General features: G+C 42.9%; 1 protein-coding gene across 2 annotated transcripts in view; it reads right to left on the bottom strand.

Moving 5' to 3' along the window:
• Positions 1-12,343: 12,343 nt before the first annotated feature.
• The window catches only part of LOC135538111 (NACHT, LRR and PYD domains-containing protein 12-like), an 86,481-nt gene continuing 74,267 nt past the window's right edge, over positions 12,344-24,557 (bottom strand). The window contains exons 3-10 of one of the 2 annotated variants that reach the window (XM_064964098.1): positions 21,313-21,429; positions 20,923-21,007; positions 20,565-20,793; positions 18,453-20,244; positions 18,014-18,187; positions 16,750-16,923; positions 16,280-16,326; positions 12,344-15,790 (exon numbers count right to left, since the gene is read on the bottom strand). In XM_064964098.1, coding sequence (XP_064820170.1) covers positions 15,243-15,790; positions 16,280-16,326; positions 16,750-16,923; positions 18,014-18,187; positions 18,453-20,244; positions 20,565-20,793; positions 20,923-21,007; positions 21,313-21,429 — 3,166 coding nt within the window. In that variant the 3' untranslated portion in view covers positions 12,344-15,242. The remainder of the gene's footprint in view (positions 15,791-16,279; positions 16,327-16,749; positions 16,924-18,013; positions 18,188-18,452; positions 20,245-20,564; positions 20,794-20,922; positions 21,008-21,312; positions 21,430-24,557) is intronic. The other variant, XM_064964097.1, reaches the window with a different exon arrangement.

Genomic DNA, 24,557 nt, shown 5'->3' with positions numbered 1-24,557 from the left:
ACTGTATCATAGGTCTATAGACCAGGGTGATCTCCTACTGTATCATAGGTCTATAGACGAGGGTGATCTACTATTGTATCATAGGTCTATAGACCAGGGTGATCTCCTACTGTATCATAGGTCTATAGACCAGGGTGATCTCCTACTGTATCATAGGTCTATAGACCAGGGTGATCTCCTACTGTATCATAGGTCTATAGACCAGGGTGATCTACTGTATCATAGGTCTATAGACTAGGGTGATCTCCTATTGTATCATAGGTCTATAGACCAGGGTGATCTCCTACTGTATCATAGGTCTATAGACCAGGGTGATCTCCTACTGTATCATAGGTCTATAGACCAGGGTGATCTCCTACTGTATCATATGTCTATAGACCAGGGTGATCTACTACTGTATCATAGGTCTATATACCAGGGTGATCTCCTACTGTATCATAGGTCTATAGACCAGGGTGATCTTCTACTGTATCATAGGTCTATAGACCAGGGTGATCTCCTACTGTATCATAGGTCTATAGACCAGGGTGATCTACTACTGTATCATAGGTCTATAGACCAGGGTGATCTCCTACTGTATCATAGGTCTATAGACCAGGGTGATCTCCTACTGTATCATAGGTCTATAGACCAGGGTGATCTCCTACTGTATCATAGGTCTATAGACCAGGGTGATCTACTGTATCATAGGTCTATAGACTAGGGTGATCTCCTATTGTATCATAGGTCTATAGACCAGGGTGATCTCCTACTGTATCATAGGTCTATAGACCAGGGTGATCTCCTACTGTATCATAGGTCTGTAGTCCATGGTGATCTTCTACTGTATCATAGGTCTATAGACCAGGGTGATCTCCTACTGTATCATAGATCTATATACCAGGGTGATCTCCTACTGTATCATAGGTCTATAGACATTTACATTACATTTACATTTAAGTCATTTAGCAGACGCTCTTATCCAGAGCGACTTACAAATTGGTGAATTCACCTTCTGACATCCAGTGGAACAGCAACTTTACAATAGTGCATCTAAATCATTTAAGGGGGGGGGTGAGAAGGATTACTTATCCTATCCTAGGTATTCCTTGAAGAGGTGGGGTTTCAGGTGTCTCCGGAAGGTGGTGATTGACTCCGCTGTCCTGGCGTCGTGAGGGAGTTTGTTCCACCATTGGGGGGCCAGAGCAGCGAACAGTTTTGACTGGGCTGAGCGGGAACTGTACTTCCTCAGTGGTAGGGAGGCGAGCAGGCCAGAGGTGGATGAACGCAGTGCCCTTGTTTGGGTGTAGGGCCTGATCAGAGCCTGGAGGTACTGCTGTGCCGTTCCCCTCACAGCTCCGTAGGCAAGCACCATGGTCTTGTAGCGGATGCGAGCTTCAACTGGAAGCCAGTGGAGAGAGCGGAGGAGCGGGGTGACGTGAGAGAACTTGGGAAGGTTGAACACCAGACGGGCTGCGGCGTTCTGGATGAGTTGTAGGGGTTTAATGGCACAGGCAGGGAGCCCAGCCAACAGCGAGTTGCAGTAATCCAGACGGGAGATGACAAGTGCCTGGATTAGGACCTGCGCCGCTTCCTGTGTGAGGCAGGGTCGTACTCTGCGGATGTTGTAGAGCATGAACCTACAGGAACGGGCCACCGCCATGATGTTGGTTGAGAACGACAGGGTGTTGTCCAGGATCACGCCAAGGTTCTTAGCGCTCTGGGAGGAGGACACAATGGAGTTGTCAACTGTGATGGCGAGATCATGGAACGGGCAGTCCTTCCCCGGGAGGAAGAGCAGCTCCGTCTTGCCGAGGTTCAGCTTGAGGTGGTGATCCGTCATCCACACTGATATGTCTGCCAGACATGCAGAGATGCGATTCGCCACCTGGTCATCAGAAGGGGGAAAGGAGAAGATTAATTGTGTGTCGTCTGCATAGCAATGATAGGAGAGACCATGTGAGGTTATGACAGAGCCAAGTGACTTGGTGTATAGCGAGAATAGGAGAGGGCCTAGAACAGAGCCCTGGGGGACACCAGTGGTGAGAGCGCGTGGCGAGGAGACAGATTCTCACCACGCCACCTGGTAGGAGCGACCTGTCAGGTAGGACGCAATCCAAGCGTGGGCCGCACCGGAGATGCCCAACTCGGAGAGGGTGGAGAGGAGGATCTGATGGTTCACAGTATCGAAGGCAGCCGATAGGTCTAGAAGGATGAGAGCAGAGGAGAGAGAGTTAGCTTTAGCAGTGCGGAGCGCCTCCGTGATACAGAGAAGAGCAGTCTCAGTTGAATGACTAGTCTTGAAACCTGACTGATTTGGATCAAGAAGGTCATTCTGAGAGAGATAGCGGGAGAGCTGGCCAAGGACTGCACGTTCAAGAGTTTTGGAGAGAAAAGAAAGAAGGGATACTGGTCTGTAGTTGTTGACATCAGAGGGATCGAGGGTAGGTTTTTTCAGAAGGGGTGCAACTCTCGCTCTCTTGAAGACGGAAGGGACGTAGCCAGCGGTCAGGAATGAGTTGATGAGCGAGGTGAGGTAAGGGAGAAGGTCTCCGGAAATGGTCTGGAGAAGAGAGGAGGGGATAGGGTCAAGCGGGCAGGTTGTTAGGCGGCCGGCCGTCACAAGAAGCGAGATTTCATCTGGAGAGAGAGGGGAGAAAGAGGTCAGAGCACAGGGTAGGGCAGTGTGAGCAGAACCAGCGGTGTCGTTTGACTTAGCAAACGAGGATCGGATGTCGTCGACCTTCTTTTCAAAATGGTTGACGAAGTCATCTGCAGAGAGGGAGGAGGGGGGAGGGGGAGGAGGATTCAGGAGGGAGGAGAAGGTGGCAAAGAGCTTCCTAGGGTTAGAGGCAGATGCTTGGAACTTAGAGTGGTAGAAAGTGGCTTTAGCAGCAGAGACAGAGGAGGAAAATGTAGAGAGGAGGGAGTGAAAGGATGCCAGGTCCGCAGAGAGGCGAGTTTTCCTCCATTTCCGCTCGGCTGCCCGGAGCTCTGTTCTGTGAGCTCGCAATGAGTCGTCGAGCCAAGGAGCGGGAGGGGAGGACCGAGCCGGCCTGGAGGATAGGGGACATAGAGAGTCAAAGGATGCAGAAAGGGAAGAGAGGAGGGTTGAGGAGGCAGAATCAGGAGATAGGTTGGAGAAGGTATGAGCAGAGGGAAGAGATGATAGGATGGAAGAGGAGAGAGTAGCGGGGGAGAGAGAGCGAAGGTTGGGACGGCGCGATACCATCCGATTAGGGGCAGTGTGGGAAGTGTTGGATGAGAGCGAGAGGGAAAAGGATACAAGGTAGTGGTCGGAGACTTGGAGGGGAGTTGCAATGAGGTTAGTGGAAGAACAGCATCTAGTAAAGATGAGGTCGAGCATATTGCCTGCCTTGTGAGTAGGGGGGGAAGGTGAGAGGGTGAGGTCAAAAGAGGAGAGGAGTGGAAAGAAGGAGGCAGAGAGGAATGAGTCAAAGGTAGACGTGGGGAGGTTAAAGTCGCCCAGGACTGTGAGAGGTGAGCCGTCCTCAGGAAAGGAGCTTATCAAGGCATCAAGCTCATTGATGAACTCTCCAAGGGAACCTGGAGGGCGATAAATGATAAGGATGTTAAGCTTGAAAGGGCTGGTAACTGTGACAGCATGGAATTCAAAGGAGGCGATAGACAGATGTGTAAGGGGAGAAAGAGAGAATGACCACTTGGGAGAGAGAACACGTGGGCGGACGAAGAGAGAGCAGTAGGAGTAGCAGTGTTATCTGTGGTGATCCATGTTTCCGTCAGTGCCAAGAAGTCGAGGGACTGGAGGGAGGCATAGGCTGAGATGAACTCTGCCTTGTTGGCCGCAGATCGGCAGTTCCAGAGGCTACCGGAGACCTGGAACTCCACGTGGGTCGTGCGCGCTGGGACCACCAGATTAGGGTGGCCGCGGCCACGCGGTGTGGAGCGTTTGTATGGTCTGTGCAGAGAGGAGAGAACAGGGATAGATAGACACATAGTTGACAGGCTACAGAAGAGGCTACGCTAATGCAAAGGAGATTGGAATGACAAGTGGACTACACGTCTCGAATGTTCAGAAAGTTAAGCTTACGTAGCAAGAATCTTATTGACTAAAATGATTGAAATGATACAGTACTGCTGGAGTAGGCTAGCTGGCAGTGGCTGCGTTGTTGACTATGTAGGCTAGCTGGCAGTGGCTGCGATGTAGACACTACACTAATCAAGTCGTTCCGTCGAGTGTAATAGTTTCTACAGTGCTGCTATTCGGGGGCTAGCTGGCTAGCTAGCAGTGTTGATTGCGTTACGTTACGTTAAAAGAACGACAATAGCTGGCTAGCTAACCTAGAAAATCGCTCTAGACTACACAATTGTCTTAGATACAAAGACGGCTATGTAGCTAGTTAGCTACGATCAAACAAATCAAACCGTTGTACTGTAATGAAGTGAAATGAAAATGTGATACTACCTGTGGAGCGAAGCGGAAGTTAGTTGAAGTTCAATTCGGTAGAGGTTGGCTAGCTGTTGGCTAGCTAGCTAGCAGCATCTCCTACGTTAAGGACGACAAATAGCTGGCTAGCTAACCTCGGTAAATTAAGATAATCACTCTAAGTCTACACACTCTAAACTACACAATTATCTTGGAAATGAAGACAGCAAAGACAACTATGTAGCTAGCTAACACTTCACTAATCGAGTCGTTCAGTTGAGTGTAATAGTTACTACAGTGCTGGTGGACAGTGGACGTTAGCTAGCTGCTTAGCTAGCTGCTGGGCAGATAGCAGTGAAGACTACGTTAGGACGACGAAATACGATAATTACGCAATTATCTTTGATACAAAGACGGCTATGTAGCTAGCTAAGAAGAAATTGCTAAGATTAGACAAATCAAACCGTTGTACTATAATGAAATGTAAGGGAATTTACCCCCGTAGTGGACAAAAATGAATGGCAAATTATTGGCATAGGACAAACCATGTACACATTGGCCAATACCACCCAAATCGGCGTTGATTCATGCAAAGTTTACTTCAAATGCCATATGGCTATTGCCAGTTGTAACACTTCAAAAATCCAACAGGTGGCGTGTGCGCTCCACCATGGTTTTTCATATTGATATTGGACTCCAAGTCAACATCCAAAAGCCAAATTTTGAAAAAATGGATTTTTTGTCAAAAACTTATCACCCCTTAAAAAAGTGCTTTCTGGACCGTTTTTCGAAATTCTTTCGCTTTTTTTGTCAATTACAAATGTGTAAGAACTGTATGAATATACTTTTATCCAATTTTATTATCATTATTTTTTTATTTTTTTTACTTGCGCATTATTGCATATGTTTTGTCCATCTGCAATATGATTTCATAGGAAGTCAGAAGTCAAAAGTAAAAAATTATTAAATTTCATAAAAAACTTCACACACCCCTAAAAAAGTGCTTTCTGGACCGTTTTTCGAAAAAATTTCGAATTTTGTGTCAGTTACACACGTATAAGAACTGTATCAACATACTTTAGTCATATTTTATCATGTTTTTTTTTTTGCTTGCGCATAAGGCATATGTTTTGTGGGGGCCAAATGTCATAAGAAATTTGACATGCTCAAAAATTCTTCAGAAATGCAAAATTGACTGGCCTGATGAACTCGGGATGGCCGGGCAGTGATTGTTGTTCCTTTCAATCACTCGTGGTGTTGATTTCATCATGTCCATTTGTTTATGTTTTCTCACTTGTGCAAAGTCACTGTGCATTTGCCATATGGTTAACTGGGCATTCACCATCACCAATTTGTCATGCTATAAAAATCATGCAGGAATGCCAAATTGACTGGCCCGATGAAGTCGGGATGGCTTGGCAGTGATTCTGGTACCTCTCCATCGCTCGTTAGGGTTGATTCCAGAATGTCCATTTGGTGATTTTTCTCACTCTTTCAAAGTCACTGTGCATTTGCCATATGGTTAACTGGGCATTCACCATCACCAATTTGTCATGCTATAAAAATCATGCAGGAATGCCAAATTGACTGGCCCGATGAACTCGGGATGGCTGGGCAGTGATTCTGGTACCTCTCTATCGCTCGTTTGGGTTGATTTCAGAATGTCGCTTTTGGTGATGGTACCTCACTGTTAAAACATATTGCAAATGTTTTCTCACTTTTGCAAAGTCACTGAAAATTTGTGCAGGAATGCCAAATTGACTGGCCCGATGAACTCGGGATGGCTTGGCAGTGATTCTGGTACCTCTCCATCGCTCGTTAGGGTTGATTCCAGAATGTCACTTTTGGTGATGGTACCTCACTGTTAAAAGTTTTCTCACTTTTGCAAAGTCACTGTGCATTTGCCATATGGTTAACTGGGCAGTCACCATTACCAATTTGTCATGCTATAAAAATCATGCAGGAATGCCAAATTGACTGAACCGATGAACTCGGGATGGCTGGGCAGTGATTCTGGTACCTCTCCATCGCTCGTTTGGGTTGATTTCAGAATGTCACTTTTGGTGATGGTACCTCACTGTTAAAACATATTGCAAATGTTGTCTCACTTTTGCAAAGTCACTGTGCATTTGCCATATGGTTAACTGGGCAGTCACCATCACCAATTTGTCATGCTATAAAAATCATGCAGGAATGCCAAATTGACTGGCCCGATGAACTCAGGATGGCTGGGCAGTGATACTGGTACCTCTCCATCGCTCGTTAGGGTTGATTTCAGAATGTCGCTTTTGGTGATGGTACCTCACCGCTTAAACATATTGCAAATGGACAAGAGTCACCTGCAAGTCACTGTCCATCAGTCAATTTGATATCATTCAAAGCTAACTATTGGAGGCACTGTCAGTCTCTACGCACCCCAATAATACGTCCCTCCATCCAAGTTGTGTATCTGTGTGATTTAGTTTTCCTTTGAATTTTTATGGGAAGAATGACTGATTTACAGTTCATGGGGGTTGCCTAATCATATATATGAAGTTTTGGAAAGATCTGATTTTTTTAACCCCTCCAAACAGCCCATGAGACACCAATTATGGCACTTCCGGTTGGCACAGGAAGCTGTAACTCAACATACATCCTCATTGGGGTATTCCATTAGAGAATCCTGAGTTTTAAGTCTTTACGATGAAAACTGACTGATTTACACAGGGTTGAATGCACTATGTCCATCAAATTGCAGGCAGTGTATGGGTATACACTTTTAGGGCGATTTGAACCACTTCCGGTTGGTCCAGGAAGCTTAGAATCGACACAGGTAGACCTTATAGTGGCCTGATGGACTGGTACCAAAGACAGGGTCATACAGCATTCATAACCCATATAGACTCCAGGTTGTATTTAGTGGAGCAGCCAATGTATTCCTATGGGGAGAGAAGTCAATGAACACTGTTTTTATGTAAACACCTTCTTTTGACTGTGAAGGGTTAATGTCACACGGTCAAGGATAGGCTTGGACAGATCAAGAGGACCTTAGGAACATTCCTGTGGTTGAATTGTCTTTCTAAACCTAACGGTTCCGCCGCTGTCACCCAAAATCAAATGACGTACTGGTGCAGGCTTCATATTGGGCCTATTTTTCTCATGGTCGCCGCGCTCAGACCGAGCGAGCTACGGTCAAGCGGGGCACCTCGTTGGACTCGGCACAGTCTGGACACTATGGTCATGCCATTGTTTGTGTTGATTTCAGAATGTCCATTTGGTCATGTTTTCTCACTTTTGCAAAGTCACTGTGCATTTGCCATATGGTTAACTGGGCATTCACCATCACCAATTTGTCATGCTATAAAAATCATGCAGGAATGCCAAATTGACTGGCCCGATGAACTCGGGATGGCTTGGCAGTGATTCTGGTACCTCTCCATCGCTCGTTAGGGTTGATTCCAGAATGTCCATTTGGTGATTTTTCTCACTCTTTCAAAGTCACTGTGCATTTGCCATATGGTTAACTGGGCATTCACCATCACCAATTTGTCATGCTATAAAAATCATGCAGGAATGCCAAATTGACTGGCCCGATGAACTCGGGATGGCTGGGCAGTGATTCTGGTACCTCTCTATCGCTCGTTTGGGTTGATTTCAGAATGTCGCTTTTGGTGATGGTACCTCACTGTTAAAACATATTGCAAATGTTTTCTCACTTTTGCAAAGTCACTGAAAATTTGCGCAGGAATGCCAAATTGACTGGCCCGATGAACTCGGGATGGCTTGGCAGTGATTCTGGTACCTCTCCATCGCTCGTTAGGGTTGATTCCAGAATGTCCATTGGGTGATGTTTCTCACTCTTTCAAAGTCACTGTGCATTTGCCATATGGTTAACTGGGCAGTCACCATCACCAATTTGTCATGCTATAAAAATCATGCAGGAATGCCAAATTGACTGAACCGATGAACTCGGGATGGCTGGGCAGTGATTCTGGTACCTCTCCATCGCTCGTTTGGGTTGATTTCAGAATGTCACTTTTGGTGATGGTACCTCACTGTTAAAACATATTGCAAATGTTGTCTCACTTTTGCAAAGTCACTGTGCATTTGCCATATTGTTAACTGGGCAGTCACCATCACCAATTTGTCATGCTATAAAAATCATGCAGGAATGCCAAATTGACTGGCCCGATGAACTCAGGATGGCTGGGCAGTGATACTGGTACCTCTCCATCGCTCGTTAGGGTTGATTTCAGAATGTCGCTTTTGGTGATGGTACCTCACCGCTTAAACATATTGCAAATGGACAAGAGTCACCTGCAAGTCACTGTCCATCAGTCAATTTGATATCATTCAAAGCTAACTATTGGAGGCACTGTCAGTCTCTACGCACCCCAATAATACGTCCCTCCATCCAAGTTGTGTATCTGTGTGATTTAGTTTTCCTTTGAATTTTTATGGGAAGAATGACTGATTTACAGTTCATGGGGGTTGCCTAATCATATATATGAAGTTTTGGAAAGATCTGATTTTTTTAACCCCTCCAAACAGCCCATGAGACACCAATTATGGCACTTCCGGTTGGCACAGGAAGCTGTAACTCAACATACATCCTCATTGGGGTATTCCATTAGAGAATCCTGAGTTTTAAGTCTTTACCATGAAAACTGACTGATTTACACAGGGTTGAATGCACTATGTCTATCAAACTGCAGGCAGGTTATGGGTATACACTTTTAGGGCGATTTGAACCACTTTCGGTTGGTCCAGGAAGCTTAGAATCGACACAGGTAGACCTTATAGTGGCCTGATGGACTGGTACCAAAGACAGGGTCATACAGCATTCATAACCCATATAGACTCCAGGTTGTATTTAGTGGAGCAGCCAATGTATTCCTATGGGGAGAGAAGTCAATGAACACTGTTTTTATGTAAACACCTTCTTTTGACTGTGAAGGGTTAATGTCACACGGTCAAGGATAGGCTTGGACAGATCAAGAGGACCTTAGGAACATTCCTGTGGTTGAATTGTCTTTCTAAACCTAACGGTTCCGCCGCTGTCACCCAAAATCAAATGACGTACTGGTGCAGGCTTCATATTGGGCCTATTTTTCTCATGGTCGCCGCGCTCAGACCGAGCGAGCTACGGTCAAGCGGGGCACCTCGTTGGACTCGGCACAGTCTGGACACTATGGTCATGCCATTGTTTGTGTTGATTTCAGAATGTCCATTTGGTCATGTTTTCTCACTTTTGCAAAGTCACTGTGCATTTGCCATATGGTTAACTGGGCAGTCACCATCACCAATTTGTCATGCCATAAAAATCATGCAGGAATGCCAAATTGACTGGCCCGATGACCTCGGGATGGCTGGGCAGTGATTCTGGTACCTCTCCATCGCTCGTTTGAGTTGATGTCAGAATGTCGCTTTTGGTGATGGTACCTCACCGCTTAAACATATTGCTAATGGACAAGAGTCACCTGCAAGTCACCGTCCATCAGTCAAATTGATATCATTCTGACACCAAACTGATACAAACTGACACCAAACCCACTTTTCCCAACTTGTTTAGGAGCCAAGTATAACATACTTCAGAGCTGGCCCAAAATTCACAACGCCTTCGGTACAAAACATAAAAAAAACATAAAACACATAGTTACTTTCTAGCTGCGGGGCCAGTTCGGACATTATGTGTAGTCCTATGTGAGGCGACCCCGAATCCCGAGTTTCGGCCCGATAGGTCATTTGGTGTCCGAGTAAAAGCCTAATTGGTGCTGAAAATCCACTTTTTTCAATGCCTTGCTACGGGGTCCTTGAATGAGCTATCGAACAGAGACGTTGGGGTCCGTGTCTATGGGCCGAGCCGGTTTCAATGCACCTAGTCTTGTGTCTCTGAGACTTTTCTAAATGTCGCCATTTTCGTAATGGTCAAAATGAATTGAAGTCATTGCAAATGTTCGACGCTGTTTCTCGGTCCGAGAACATTCTAGAGCGCCGTAACTCACCACGCACTATCTACCTGAGGTCTAGAACAGGATTCTAAAGTTTCGAACTCTAGGTCTGACGGTTCTTTTTTAGCTCAAACAAAGCTAACTATTGGAGGCACTGTCAGTCTCTACACACCCCAATACGTCCCTCCATCCAAGTTGTGAATCTGAGTGATTTAGTTTTCCTTTGAATTTTTATGGGAAAAATGACTGATTTACAGTTCATGGGGGTTGCCTAATCATATATATGAAGTTTTGGAAAGATCAGATTTTTTTAACCCCTCCAAACAGCCCATGAGACACCAATTATGGCACTTCCGGTTGGCACAGGAAGCTATAACTCAACATACATCCTCATTGGGGTATTCTATTACTGAATCCTGAGTTTTAAGTCTTTACGTTAAGAATTGACTGATTTACACAGGGTTCAATGCACTATGTCCATCAAATTGCAGGCAGTGTATGGATATACACTTTTAGGGTGATTTTAAGCACTTCCGGTTGGCCCAGGAAGCCTAGAATCGACACAGGTAGACCTTATAGTGGTCTGATGGACTGGTACCGAAGACAGGTTCATACAACATTCATAACCCATATAGACTCCAGGTTGTATTTAGTGGAGCAGCCAATGTATTCCTATGGGGAGAGAAGTCAATGAACACTGTTTTTATGGAATGGTGTTGTATAAACGTAAAATGACGCAGTTTTACCTTCAAGTCAGCCTGCCTCTGTAAAATATATATTCCCTATTCAGATTGAGTTCTGCTTTAAATTCTATCGACAAAGTAAAACCAACCAAACTTCTCAAATTTCTATACTCTAACATTTAAACGTACCATGTTCTGTGCTATAAGATATCGTATGTCAGTCGATTCATAAAAACATATATCATCCTGGTGGCACAAAACTGTATTGTATCTCCCCGTTATTCCCGAAAATTAATCAGGTTTAGGTGACTTTCTCTTCTATGATACATTTATTTAAATATGACTCCCATCTCAATACATTATTCCAGCAGATCATTTTGGGGAAAATAGCGTATAACATCAAAATTGTCTCGCCATTATTTTGAATGAATTCTTCTTTCAATTCAACCAAAACAACATATTAAACGTTCAGTTCATATCTTATACAAACACTAGCGACCATATTTTTTCAGGCAAAACATACAAATAGATGAATTACAATCTAAAATCAATTTTAGTCTATTGGTTTCAAAGCTGAGATACGAACCTTGGTGTCCTGCTATTTAAACGATTGAGTTTCCCCGCTAATAATTACATTATTATAATTGTCTGTAGTCGCGAACTCCGGCACCGAGAATTCCCAGAAAATAGTCGTAATTTAAACCCTTCCTGACTAATTTAGTAGTATCAGCTTCTATTCAGAGTCTTTTGTCCGAGTCACATTTTGGACGCCTCCCTTCCTTTTCCTTTGATCTCAGCTCCCTTCCTCGTCTCGGCTAACCATATCCTAGCTGTATTTAGCCCCTCTGCCCGTTGTTTATCTGTCTTTTCTCCACTAACCCTATTTATTTGTTTAATCATTGATTAATAACCCCTCTGGCTTCAAAAGCCTGTGGGAATAGCAAAGCTCCCATTATTGATGAATTCCCAAAAAATTTGAACATCAATCAAAGAACTCAAATCCCCCCAGAATCGAGAATATAGGCTACTGACCTTGCCGCCGACTGGGAAAAGCATTGTTCATTGGATCTAGTCACCGTCCCTGTCCGTCTGGGGTGTACACCGGCCTGGTCTTTTCACCCTCAATTCAGAGGCCAGAAATAACGGGACCCGGCCCGCTCGTGCACAATTTTTTGGCGTACGACCTTCAGATGGCAGAGACGAGAATTTTAGATCAAGCTCGAAGGACCAATTGTTGCAGGAATTAAATTCCTCTGATTTATTACCCAATTAAAATTAAACACTCTGTCAATCCATAAGAATTTGCATGACTCCTATTTGTATAAAATGGACAGAGCCCAGTCTTAAAGTCAATCAGCAGTGTTTATTCACGAGAGCCCATTACCCATTTTACCACAGGTTATAAACTGAAAATGATGTCATTAGTTTGCGTACTACCCAGTCTCATCTCTGCTCCAGTACAATGGCTATATGGTTCTCAAGACTTAGATAATTTATGATCCGAGCCAAGGTCTGCCTGTGTAGATAAGCATTCTAGCCAGTCTGGCTATAAGTTCAATCATTTCTACCAAGGAACAGACAGTCATTGTTCTAATTCTTGATTATATTTACACACATTATATTCAGTACTAGGATTAAAATGAAAATTCATACATATACAGTAACATAATAGTATTCTGATTAGTCAGTCCTGATTGAAATGTATACATAATTATTCATTATTGATCAAAAAATTCCCTTAACAACCTACCACCCACCTGGGGACTGAGGGTTATGAGAGAACCCCACATCACTAGCTTCTCTTTATACAACCTGCCATCTACCCACCTGGGGACTGAGGGTTATGAGAGAACCCCCACATCACTAGCTTGCATGTTCTGCAGCCTTGTAAAGATAAGGAGGGGATGACTGGGAGGCAGGTTGGCATTTATTGTCATGAATCTTGCCCTGGAGGTAGTTCAGCAAAGAGGCCAATTTTGACTTTGCAGCTGGCATATCTAGAGGAAATCTCGCAGTTCTACTTCCAGGTCAAGATTCATGACAAACATCAACCTGCGACTGGCAGAAGCAATGAAGAATCGATAACGCGTAAGCCATATATAATTGTACAATTTGTTGTTCAACATAAAAGACAACAAATGATCACATTGGTATTTTAACAGTGTTATTGTAAGAGTTTACATGTTTAAACAGAGGATCCATCTAAAACAGTATAAAACAAGATAATAAACAGAGGATCCATCTAAAACAGTATAAAACAAGATGATAAACAGAGGATCCATCTAAAACAGGATAAAACAAGATGATAAACAGAGTATCCATCTAAAACAGTATAAAAATAAGTGCAGTATGTTCTGAGAATGTTACTTTAACATCAACTCATAACGTCACACTATAACTTCATGGGAGTCTTGTGGAAAGACTGCATGATGTTTTGGGGGGATTGAGTGACGTCTTCATCAACATTTGCAGAATATTCCTGTAATATTTTCACCTCTTGTCAGACGCCAACAGTCTAGTCAGCTGCAGACATTCATAAGGAGTTCTAGTAGTTTATTTGCCATTTGCAGGTATAAAAAGCAATACATACATTGTAATTCCTTGTTGGATCTCTCTCACATATAGGACAGTACATACCAGAGGAGGCTGGTGAAGGGAGGATGGCTCATAATAATGTCTGGAACAGAGTGAATGAAATGGAACACATGGAAACCAAGTGTTTGATACCATTCCACTTATTCCCGTCCAGCCATTACAAGCCTGTCCTCCTCAATTAAGGTCCCACCAACCTCCTGTGGTACAAACACAAACAGTAAAATTATCATAAAAATGCAAAGTGGTAAAAGATCAGAAAAGGAACCAAAAGGTTCAGTCATGTTCTAATAGTCTGATGAAAACAGTTTAGGTTGATGATATAACAGGCAGATAGAACTGGGCTAGAAGCTGTTCTAGAACCTGTGGTCCAGAAACTGATTTAACAGGCAGATAGAACTGGGATAGAAGCTGTTCTAGAACCTGTGGTCTAGAAACTGATTTAGCAGGCAGATAGAACTAGGATAGAAGCTGTTCTAGAACCTGTGGTCTAGAAACTGATTTAACAGGCAGATAGAACTGGGATAGAAGCTGTTCTAGAACCTGTGGTCTAGAAACTGATTTAACAAGCAGATAGAACTGGGATAGAAGATGTTCTAGAACCTGTGGTCCAGAAACTGATTTAACAGGCAGATAGAACTGGGATAGAAACTGTTCTAGAACCTGTGATCCAGAAACTGATTTAACAGGCAGATAGAACTGGGATAGAAACTGTGGTCCAGAAACTGAATTAACAGGCAGATAGAACTGGGATAGATGCTGTTCTAGAATCTGTGGTCCAGAAAATGATTTAACAGGCAGATAGAACTGGGATAGAAGCTGTTCTAGAACCTGAGATCCAGAAACTGATTTAACAGGCAGATAGAACTGGGATAGATGCTGTTCTAGAACCTGTGGTCCAGAAACTGATTTAACAGGCAGATAGAACTGGGATAGAAACTGTTCTAGAACCTGGGATCCAGAAACTGCCTAGCAACCACTGGTCCTAGACTGGTGCCCTGAACGGCATATGTTTTTTGAAAACGCCTATATGTGTGTGTGTGTGTGTGTGTGTGTGTGTCCAGTCTGAGTGTGTGTACAGTGTATGTGTGTCCACTATGTGTGTGTGTGAGTGTCAGTGTGTGTCAGTGTGTGTGTGTGTGTGTGTGTGTGTGTGTGTGTGTGTGTGTGTGTGTGTGTGTGTGTGTGTGTGTGTGTGTGTGTGTGTGTGTGTGTGTGTGTGTATGTGTGCACTAGAGCGTGTGTATCCCCAATATGTGTGTGTGTCCAATGTGTGTATCCAGTGTGTGTTTGTGTGTGCATGTGTCCAATGTGTGTGTGTGTGTGTGTTTGTGTCCAAAGTGTGTCTGTGTGTGTGTGTGTGTGTGTGTGTGTGTGTGTGTGTGTGTGTGTGTGTGTGTGTGTGTGTGTGTGTGTGTGTCTGTGTTTGTGTGTGCATGTGTCCAATGTGTGTGTGTGTGTGTGTTTGTGTCCAAAGTGTGTCTGTGTGTGTGTGTGTGTGTGTGTGTGTGTGTGTGTGTGTCTGTGTGTGTGTGTGTGTGTGTGTGTGTGTGTGTGTGTGTCTGTGTCCAGTGTGTGTGTGTGTCCAGTGTGTGTGTCCGTCCAGTGTGTGTGTGTCTGTGTGTGAGTGTGTCAGTGTGTGTGTGTGCATCACTGGCACAGGGACACTGAGGAGTCCCAAATCCCAAAGGAATCATCATAAACCCTAAACCCTGGATAGAGTGGCTCAGTGAATGTGGAGGTGAATGTGATCAGGTGGGTCAGTGTGTCAGAGGAGGCTCTGTAGAAGGACAGAGTGCCGGCTGGCCAGTCCAGATACACTCCTACTCTCTGGGAGCTGGAGGAGGGAACGTCTATAGTAGTGAGATTATTATTGTGCCAGACTCTGTAACTGTTGTCAGAGCAGAACAGACACCAGGACTTGTCATTCCATCCAAGCCAACAGTCCTTAACCCCTCCTCTCCTGCTGATTCCTTTATATGTCACTCCTATTCTCGCCCCTCTTCCACTCCACTCTACCTCCCAGTAACAGCGCCCAGTCAGACCCTCTCTACACAGCACCTGTCCACAGCCATCAAATCTCTCTGGGTGATCAGGATACGGCTGCTCCTCTGTCCTCCATGTCACCTTTCTGTTCTCCTCAGACAGAGAGAGGTGTCTGTCTACTGTGTTTTGGTCCAGTGTGAGATCACAGACATCTGATGGATGAAACCAGACACAATATTAGAAATCATCATCATTCACATTAGAATGTTAACTCACTTTTCACTAATTTATTTAATGTAGATGTTTCTAGGTATCAAAAGGAGAAGTTAAGGTAACTTGAGACTTGTTGAATGATCATATGTTATACTTTATGGTGATATAAAACACACTTATTCCCATTAATTACACACACACACACACACACACACACACACACACACACACACACACACACACACACACACACACACCAAAAACACAAACACACATTTCTAATGTAACACGAACACGCCACACACACACAGACACAAACATTGTCAAAGCAACTCTTTGTAAACGTTGGTGTCCCTGATTTCTGCTTCTGTAGAACTACAGCTGATATTTAATATGACCAAGTAAGTAATGATGGTGTTCTTTGACTTTGACTTAACTTGAATTAAGACTTATTCTTAGTCATATTCTTCACAGCAGTCAAAACTCACATTTTCTAAGCCCAGGTTTCATTCTGTTCTCTCCACCATGTTCCACACTGTAGCGGTAAGCAGAAGAACAGACAGTCATTGAGGGATACACATGAACACACACACACACACACACGCACGCACGCACGCACGCACGGTCAAGCGTGACACGCGGCACACACGGTCAGTGTCCAGTGTGTGTGTGTGTGTCCAGTGTGTGTGTGTATATGTCCAGTGTGTGTGTGTCCAGTGTGTGTGTGTGTATATGTCCAGTGTGTGTGTGTGTGTGTCCAGTGTGTGTGTGTGTGTCCAGTGTGTGTTTCACATTGGACACACATACATAGGAACAGTCAGCATATAACAAATGCATAACATACATAACAAACAGTCAGCATATAACTTTGTCCAAGTGGTGTTAAGAATGTTTGTCTTAACTAGCCTGATAAGTCAAACATGTCTGATATGAACATTGACATAAACCCTCTACATACTTGAGTTTCTCCAGTCTGCAGTGTGGATCCTCCAGTCCAGCAGAGAGCAGTCTGACTCCTGAGTCTCCTGGGTGATTGTAGCTCAGGTCCAGCTCTCTCAGGTGTGAGGGGTTTGACCTCAGAGCTGAGACCAGAGAAGCACAGCCTTCCTCTGTGACTAGACAGCCTGACAGCCTGCAAAGAGTCAAATCATATTAAAATCACACTGCTTTCTTTGGTGGTGAAAACTGTGGCAGTATATTTTTTCTAAATGTTCAGTTACATCAGTGTCCTGACAGCTGTCATATCTATTCATAAATGAATGTATCATTATTATAAATGATCAAAGTATTGCTTGTAGAGAGAGAAATGTATAGTACAATTATTTGAGTAGACTGACCAGAACAGTTTAAAAAGCAGTATCAGTCAAAAGACAGACAGTGAGGTATCAGATTTAGATTGTATTGAGTATACAGTCCACAACATATCTATTTTGACAGTGAAGCTAACATTTTAAATGTGTCTTTGTACTCCAACATTTTGGATTTGAGATCAAATGTTTCATATGAGGTGACAGTATATAATGTCACATTTTATTTTAGGGTATTTTAATACATATCTGTTTCACCATTTAGAAAAATAAAAGCACATTATGTATCTAGTCCCCCATTTGATGAAGTCATAAGTATTCTGACCAATTAACTCATAGTGTATTAAAGTAGTCAACAGTTTAGTATTTGGTCCCATATTCATTGAACGTAATGACGACATCAAGTCTGTGACGCCATGACTGAGAAAGATCATGAATAATAATGAGTGAGAAAGTTACAGAGGCTACAACAAAACATACTAACCTCACCATCACCGATAACAGAGGCTACAACAAAACAGACTAACCTCTCACCATTACCAATAACAGAGGCTACAACAAAACATACTAACCTCTCACCATTACCAATAACAGAGGCTACAACAAAACAGACTAACCTCTCACCATTACCAATAACAGAGGCTACAACAAAACATAATAACCTCTCACCATTACCAATAACAGAGGCTACAACAAAACATGCAAACCTCTCACCATTAACCTCAAATAAAAGGTGACATTCTGCACTGTCGCCTAATATGAAACATTATATCTCAAATCCAAAATGCTGGAGCACCAAATTTAAAACTGTAAGCTTCACTGTCCAAACACATATGGTGTGGACTATGTGTGTCTGGTAAACACGTGGATCTGGTGAACAGTTATCACTTGTTGACCAAATACAGAAATACTGACCTCAGAGTCTCCAGTTTACAGTGGGGATTCCCCAGTCCAGCAGAGAGCAGCTTCACTCCTGAATCCTTCAGGTCATTGTTACTCAGATCCAGCTCTCTCAGGTGTGAGGGGTTTGACTCCAGAGCTGAGACCAGAGAAGCACAGCCTTCCTCTGTGACTCCACAGCCTGACAGCCTGACAAAGAGATCATCATGACTTCACAAACACACTGTTCATTTAACACCAGTAGTGTAGAAGGACAATGGGAGATGCATTTGGTTTATTCTCTCAAACAGCATATATATTCATGTTCCATCTCCTAGAATTGTACGATCATAATGTTGTACTAATGTGAAAATCAATTAACTGACATAAAATGTTAATCAATAATACATATTTATCTCTAAACTAAATATTTCTTCCTGATGATTAGTTCTTATATGCCATTTTATTTACTCACAGAACAGCTCTGGAGGCTTTGACCACTGGCAGCAGCCTCAGAAGACCTTCCTCTGATCTGGAGTATTTCTTCAGGTCAAGCACATCCAGCTCCTTTTCTGAAGTCAGCAACACAAAGACCAGAGCTGACCACTGTGCAGGTGACAGTTTGGCTTCTGAGAGACTTCCTGATCTCAGGTAGCTTTGGATCTCCTCCACTAGAGAATGGTCATTCAGTTCATTCAGACAGTGGAACAGATTGATGCTCCTCTCTGGAGAGAGATTCTCCCTGATCTTCTCCTTGATGTAGTTGACTGTTTCTTCATGGCTCTGTGAGCTGCTTCTTGTCCTTGTCAGTAGACCTCGTAAGTGCTTCTGATTGGACTCCAGTGAGAGACCCAGAAGGAAGCGGAGGAAAAGGTCCAGGTTGCCTGTCTCACTTTGTAAGGCTTTATCCACAGCACTCTTGTAGACAGTAAATTTAGGCTTCTGTCTTTTCCTCACAGAAGGTTTCCAGGACGTTGTTTTCATTTTGTCCATTAGATTCTCATTGTTGTTGATGAATGAGAGAAACACATATACAGCAGCCAGAAACTCATGAATGCTCAGATGCACGAAGCAGTACACCTTGTCCTGGTACAGCCCACATTCCTCTTTAAAGAGCTGTGTGCACAATCCTGAGTACACTGAGGCTTCATTGACATCAATGCCAGCCTCTTTCAGGTCTTCTTCATAGAAAATCAGATTGCCATTCACAAGCTGTTGAAAAGCCAGTTTTCCAAGTGACAGAAGGCTCTCTTTATTCCAGTGTGGACCTGTCTCTTCTTTCCCAAGATACTTTTCATTCTTCTGTTTGGTATGAAACACCACAAGGTGTGTGTACATCTCAGTCAGAGTCTTGGGTATCTCTTCTCTCTTATGTTTAAGTATGTCTTCAAGGACTGTTGCAGAAATCCAACAGAAGACTGGAATGTGGCACATGATGTGGAGGCTCCTTGATGTCTTTATGTGTGAGATGATTCTGTTGGCCAGGTCCTCATCACTGAATCTCTTCCTGAAGTACTCCTCCTTCTGTGGGTCACTGAACCCTCGTACCTCTGTCACCTGGTCAACACACCCTGAAGGGATCTTATTGGCTGCTGCAGGTCGGGTAGTTATCCAGAGGAGAGCAGAGGGAAGCAGATTTCCCTTGATGAGATTTGTCAGCAGAACATCCACTGAGGTTGACTCTGTGACGTCACAACAGATCTTGTTCTTCTGGAAGTCTAGGGGCAGTCGGCACTCATCCAGACCATCAAAGATGAACAGAACTTTGTACTTGTTGTAGTTGGAGATTCTTGAATCTTTAGTTTCAATTGAGAAGTGATTGAGAAGTTCAATGAAAGTGTGTTTGTCCTCTTTCATCAAATTCAGCTCCCGAAAAGGGAATGAAAATACAAATTGGACATCATGATTTGCTTTTCCTTCAGCCCAGTCCAGAATGAACTTCTGCACAGAGACTGTTTTTCCAATGCCAGCGACTCCCTTTGTCAGCACAGTTCTGATAGGTTTGTCTTGTCCAGTTAAGGGTTTGAAGATGTCGTTACATTTGATTGCAGTCTCTGGTCTTGCTTGTTTCCTGGTTGTTGTCTCAATCTGTCTCAGCTCGTGTTCATTATTGACCTCTCCTGTTCCACCCTCTGTGATGTAGAGCTCTGTGTAGATGTTATTGAGAAGTGTTGGGTTTCCTTGTTTAGCGATCCCCTCAAATACACATTGAAACTTCTTCTTTAGATTAGATTTGAGTTCACGTTGGCAAATGACAGCAAGCTCATCTGAATGAAGAAATAACACAGAGGATTTTAATATAACGTCTGTTTTAATAACTATCAATGTTTTCATAATCCATTCCAGACTGGTGTTATTATTATTGTTATTATTATATTATTATTGATATTATTGATGGTATTATTAACATTCTCTCTCTCTCTAAATGAATCAGTACAACACAACCCTGCTGCTACTTGATGAGGACACTCGGTGTTGTGTTAAGGCTGTTACAATATCATTGAGTTCACAGCTACTTTAACTGTACTTTAGCTACAGCTTTTAAATGTTATAAAACATCATTCAACATGAGGTAGACAGATCTTACTTTTCTCCAGTGTGTCAGCAAGCTCCTTCTGGTTCATTTTCCTCAGGATGTGCAGTGTGATCTTCAGAGCCCCCTCTCTGGCACTGCTCTCCTGCTTCTCATCTTCAGCATCCACCACTTCCTTATCCTGCTTCTGACTCTCAAAGCCTTCTGGGAGTTCTGGACAAAGATTCCTCTTGAACAGCTTCAGCTCGTTCTTCACAAATGTCATAATTTTCTCTTCAAGCAACTGAAATAAATCAAGTAAATATGTTAAGCAAGAGACTAAATGCTTTCTCATTAACACATTAATGAATGATTGACAGATCAACTTTACTTGAAGTAAACAAAAACAAATGTACATAACAGGACCACATACACTGAATATGGAGGCCAGGTCTGTTTCATGACTTTGGGAAGACTGACCACTGAGAATCTCTGACTCTGATCTCTCCTGTTGGTTTCTGTGGACAAAACATGAGATTACATCTCCTCATCCAGGGAGTACACACACACACACACACACACACACACACACACACACACACACACACACACACACACACACACACACACACACACACACACACACACACACACACACACACACACACACACACACACACACACACACACACACACACACACACACACACACAGGTAGGGAATGTTGTGTTTGTTTAATATTGTTTTAGGACTATGAAAATGGACAAATTACTAGAGACAGTGTTGTTTAACTCACTGACCAGGACCCATGAGTTCTTCTTACCTTTGTTCAGTAGAAAAGTCTCCCTCTCTAAAGTATATAAGAGCATCCATAGACCGGTCACTCTTCATGGACACACAGCTGGGTACAGAGGAGGCTGGTCTCTCCTGCTTGATTGGTCTTCAACACAACATCGACAAACATTACATCTCTCATCTCCTCTGAGCTCAGATGGGGAAACATAAGAAGAGTTTTATACCAAAACGCCATATATCACTTTGCAGAAATGTTTGCAAATTAGCTTTGGTATATCAGACACTACAGTTGATGTGCAATGAGAAAGTCATTCTGCTTTGAAAGATGATAAACTTGTAACGTCACTTTTGAGCAAATATCCTTTGAATATTTTGGTACCTGCTGCAGAGCTCTTCTTTGTCTACAGGGCTTTACTTTGGCGGATAATGTCTCCCATCTAAATAAATTGTTTTTTATAAAAAAAAATATATATATATACAGTGCTTGCGAAAGTATTCGGCCCCCTTGAACTTTGCGACCTTTTGCCACATTTCAAGCTTCAAACATAAAGATATAAAACTGTATGTTTTTGTGAAGAATCAACAACAAGCGGGACACAGTCATGAAGTGGAACGACATTTATTGGATATTTCAAACTTTTTTAACAAATCAAAAACTGAAAAATTGGGCGTGCAAAATTATTCAGCCCCCTTAAGTTAATACTTTGTAGCGCCACCTTTTGCTTTGATTACAGCTGTAAGTCGCTTGGGGTATGTCTCTATCAGTTTTGCACATCGAGAGACTGAAATTTTTCCCATTCCTCCTTGCAAAACAGCTCGAACTCAGTGAGTTTGGATGGAGAGCATTTGTGAACAGCAGTTTTCAGTTCTTTCCACAGATTCTCGATTGGATTCAGGTCTGGACTTTGACTTGGTCATTCTAACACCTGGATATGTTTATTTTTGAACCATTCCATTGTAGATTTTGCTTTATGTTTTGGATCATTGTCTTGTTGGAAGACAAATCTCCGTCCCAGTCTCAGGTCTTTTGCAAACTCCATCAGGTTATCTTCCAGAATGGTCCTGTATTTGGCTCCATCCATCTTCCCATCAATTTTAACAATCTTCCCTGTCCCTGCTGAAGAAAAGCAGGCCTAAACCATGATGCTGCCACCACCATGCTTGACAGTGGGTATGGTGTGTTCAGGGTGATGAGCTTTGTTGCTTTTACGCCAAACATAACGTTTTGCATTGTTGCCAAAAAGTTCAATTTTGGTTTCATCTGACCAGAGAACCTTCTTCCACATGTTTGGTGTCTCCCAGGTGGCTTGTGGCAAACTTTAAACGACACTTTTTATGGATATCTTTAAGAAATGGCTTTCTTCTTGCCACTCTTCCATAAAGGCCAGATTTGTGCAATATGCGACTGATTGTTGTCCTATGGACAGAGTCTCCCACCTCAGCTGTAGATCTCTGCAGTTCATCCAGAGTGATCATGGGCCTCTTGGCTGCATCTCTGATCAATCTTCTCCTTGTATGAGCTGAAAGTTTAGAGGGACGGCCAGGTCTTGGTAGATTTGCAGTGGTCTGATACTCCTTCCATTTCAATATTATCGCTTGCACAGTGCTCCTTGGGATGTTTAAAGCTTGGGAAATCTTTTTGTATCCAAATCCGGCTTTAAACTTCTTCACAACAGTATCTCGGACCTGCCTGGTGTGTTCCTTGTTCTTCATAATGCTCTCTGCATTTTTAACGGACCTCTGAGACTATCACAGTGCAGGTGCATTTATACGGAGACTTGATTACACACAGGTGGATTATATTTATCGTCATTAGTCATTTAGGTCAACATTGGATCATTCAGAGATCCTCACTGAACTTCTGGAGAGAGTTTGCTGCACTGAAAGTAAAGGGGCTGAATAATTTTGCACGCCCAATTTTTCAGTTTTTGATTTGCTAAAAAAGTTTGAAATATCCAATAAATGTCGTTGTACTTCATGATTGTGTCCCACTTGTTGTGGATTCTTCACAAAAAAATACAGTTTTATATATTTATGTTTGAAGCCTGAAATGTGGCAAAAGGTCGCAAAGTTCAAGGGGGCCGAATACTTTCGCAAGGCACTGTATATACTGTATACTCAGACACTACCTGACCTCCTATAAAGGGTTCTATATATATTCTATATATACTGTATACTCAGACAGGCTAACCTCATATAAAGGGTTCTATATATATTCTATATATATACTGTATACTCAGACACTTCCTAACCTCCTATAAAGGGTTCTATATATATTCTATATATACTGTATACTTAGACACTTCCCCACTCCTATAAAGGGTTCTATAAATATTCAATATATACTGTATACTCAGACACTTCCTAACCTCCTTTAAAGGGTTGAGTTTATTTTTATTTTTACAGGGACAACGTTTCAGTAAAAGTGCCGGTTTTAGCCAGCCGGCTAATTTTCAACCGCAGTCCCTGGGCAGGTTATTGAAAACAATTACAATATAGACAATAGCAACATAGAACAAGCAAGACATAGCAACATAGGACAAGCAAGACGTAGCATACAGACAGAGCAACATAGAGCAAAAAGCAGCAAGACAAAATTCATAAAAGCAACAAAGTGTTTCCACACCTCACAAGCTGCAGACAACAGATAACATGGAAAGCGGCAACACACAGCTAGGGACCATGTTCACAAATCTGATTGACCTTTAGCCATGTCTTCAAGCATTTTGTGAAAGTGTGATATGTGGTGCAGTTATGTGTGTCTGATGGCAGTGTATTCCAGACATGGGAAGCTCTCACAGAGAATGCAGATTTACTAAAGGTCCTTTTCCTTAGGGGAACTATACAGTCACCTCTCATGGCAGACCTTGTGGATCTGCTGCCATATGTCTTGGTTTTCTGTTTAACAAAAATATTGAGTGGAGGGGGAGCCAGGCCATTAAGGATCTTGAATACAAGACATGCGTCGGTGTATTGCACAAGATTTTCCCAACTCAAGAGCTCATGCTTTCTAAGGATGTGACAATGATGATGGCTATTGGGCTTCCTATCAAGCACTTTGAGAGCCTGTTTGTAGACAGACTGAATAGGTTTTAATGTTGTACAGCAAGCTTGGGCCCAACTAGTCAAGCAGTATGTTAAGTGGGGGAGTATCATAGAGTTGAAGTACAGTTTTGCTACCTCTGTAGTCAAACAATTTCGTATAAATTAGCTAGGTTGAATTTAGTTATTTGAATTACCTTTTTCACATGCTTTTTAAAAGAGAGGTTGGAA

Source organism: Oncorhynchus masou, unplaced genomic scaffold (assembly GCF_036934945.1).
Source record: "Oncorhynchus masou masou isolate Uvic2021 unplaced genomic scaffold, UVic_Omas_1.1 unplaced_scaffold_909, whole genome shotgun sequence".
In the NCBI taxonomy this organism is placed as follows: Eukaryota; Metazoa; Chordata; class Actinopteri; order Salmoniformes; family Salmonidae; genus Oncorhynchus; species Oncorhynchus masou.
The sequence above is the reverse complement of the archived record's forward strand: the minus strand, read 5'-3'. Positions and strand labels throughout refer to the sequence as shown.